Here is a 1,155-nt window from a genome sequence, read left to right as displayed (position 1 = left end):
GCAACTGTCTGTACACCCCATCAGCTGTTTGTATTTGTTTTCTTCTGTATTTCCACTTCTCGTCGTTGTGCGTTTACCCTGCGGCTCTCTGCTGGCTTCAGCGCAGCACTTGCTGGTCTCTGGCCCTCGTATACCAATGTGTTAAGGGTTTAGGGTTTAGGGTTTAGGGTTTACGAATCTAAACCCTCATAAATCTCGTATTTTATTCGCCACTCGGGTAGAAACAACCAACCGCTTGCATTCTTGCATCGTTCTTCCTGTTCGTTCTTTTATTTTTTAATTTTTATTCTTTAATCATGTCAGTATTTCTCTGTGGCCAGCGGTTCTATGGTGTTGCGATGGCAAAGCATTCTCGTTTTTTCAGGTGTATGTACACCATGGGTTGAGATGTATATGTATTGTATGTTGGGGTGTATCTCAGTATTGTTTTCCAGGTGTACATCCATTGCATTTTGGGGTGTATATCCACCTTGTGCATGCCTGTTTCTGTGTTTATGTTTCTTTTTTTTAATCAGATTTGAACGAGTTTATTTGCGGGATCTTTCCGAGCTCCCCCCCGGCAGTGTGGTGGATATTTTGGCGTTTGTTGCGGAGGCGAAGGAACTAGAGACGGTCTTATCCAGGGTCAGTCAACGCTGCACCAGCAGCAGCAGCAGCAGCAACAGCAGCAGCAGCAGCAGCAGTTCATAGAGCAAAAGCTCACGTGCTAGCAGAGTAGAATCACGTTTGCCGCAGCAGGTTGCAACTGCATGTGCATGCAACGCGTGAACGGGGGGTTCAAGGCTAAGAGAAAATAAATAAGAGGGAATAAAGAAAAACATTTTAGGGGCTAAGTTTAGGCATTCAGTAGTAATAAAAAGAACAAATTTAGTTATAGTAATGGCATTTACTAATAATAATAATAATTAATATCGATTGTTTATATATTTGCTTTTGTGTTTTTATATAATAAAGACAAAGAACGAACAAATCCTACGCAGAGAGATAAACCTGGTGGACTCATCCGAGTGTTTTGTCTCTTTTACTTTATTTGGGGCCCAGGCGATGCAGCTGCCGCAAACAGCACTTGTTAATACTCCTTTAATAGCTATTAAAGGTGAGAAAAATATTATAATTGTATATTATAAGAAAAATACAATTAAACATGATGTATTT

The 1,155-nt window shown here is 40.6% G+C and overlaps 1 protein-coding gene across 1 annotated transcript in view; it reads left to right on the top strand.

Annotated features, from left to right (window-relative positions):
- Positions 1-338: 338 nt before the first annotated feature.
- EMH_0049710 (uncharacterized protein) overlaps positions 339-1,155 on the top strand; it is a gene marked incomplete at both ends in the record, with an annotated part of 4,618 nt that continues 3,801 nt past the window's right edge. The window contains 2 exon segments of the mRNA XM_013496558.1: positions 339-364; positions 516-624. Of these exon segments, the coding sequence (XP_013352012.1) occupies positions 339-364; positions 516-624 (135 nt within the window).

Source organism: Eimeria mitis, genomic scaffold (assembly GCF_000499745.2).
Source record: "Eimeria mitis Houghton genomic scaffold, Emh_scaff2169, whole genome shotgun sequence".
In the NCBI taxonomy this organism is placed as follows: Eukaryota; Apicomplexa; class Conoidasida; order Eucoccidiorida; family Eimeriidae; genus Eimeria; species Eimeria mitis.
The sequence above is the reverse complement of the archived record's forward strand: the minus strand, read 5'-3'. Positions and strand labels throughout refer to the sequence as shown.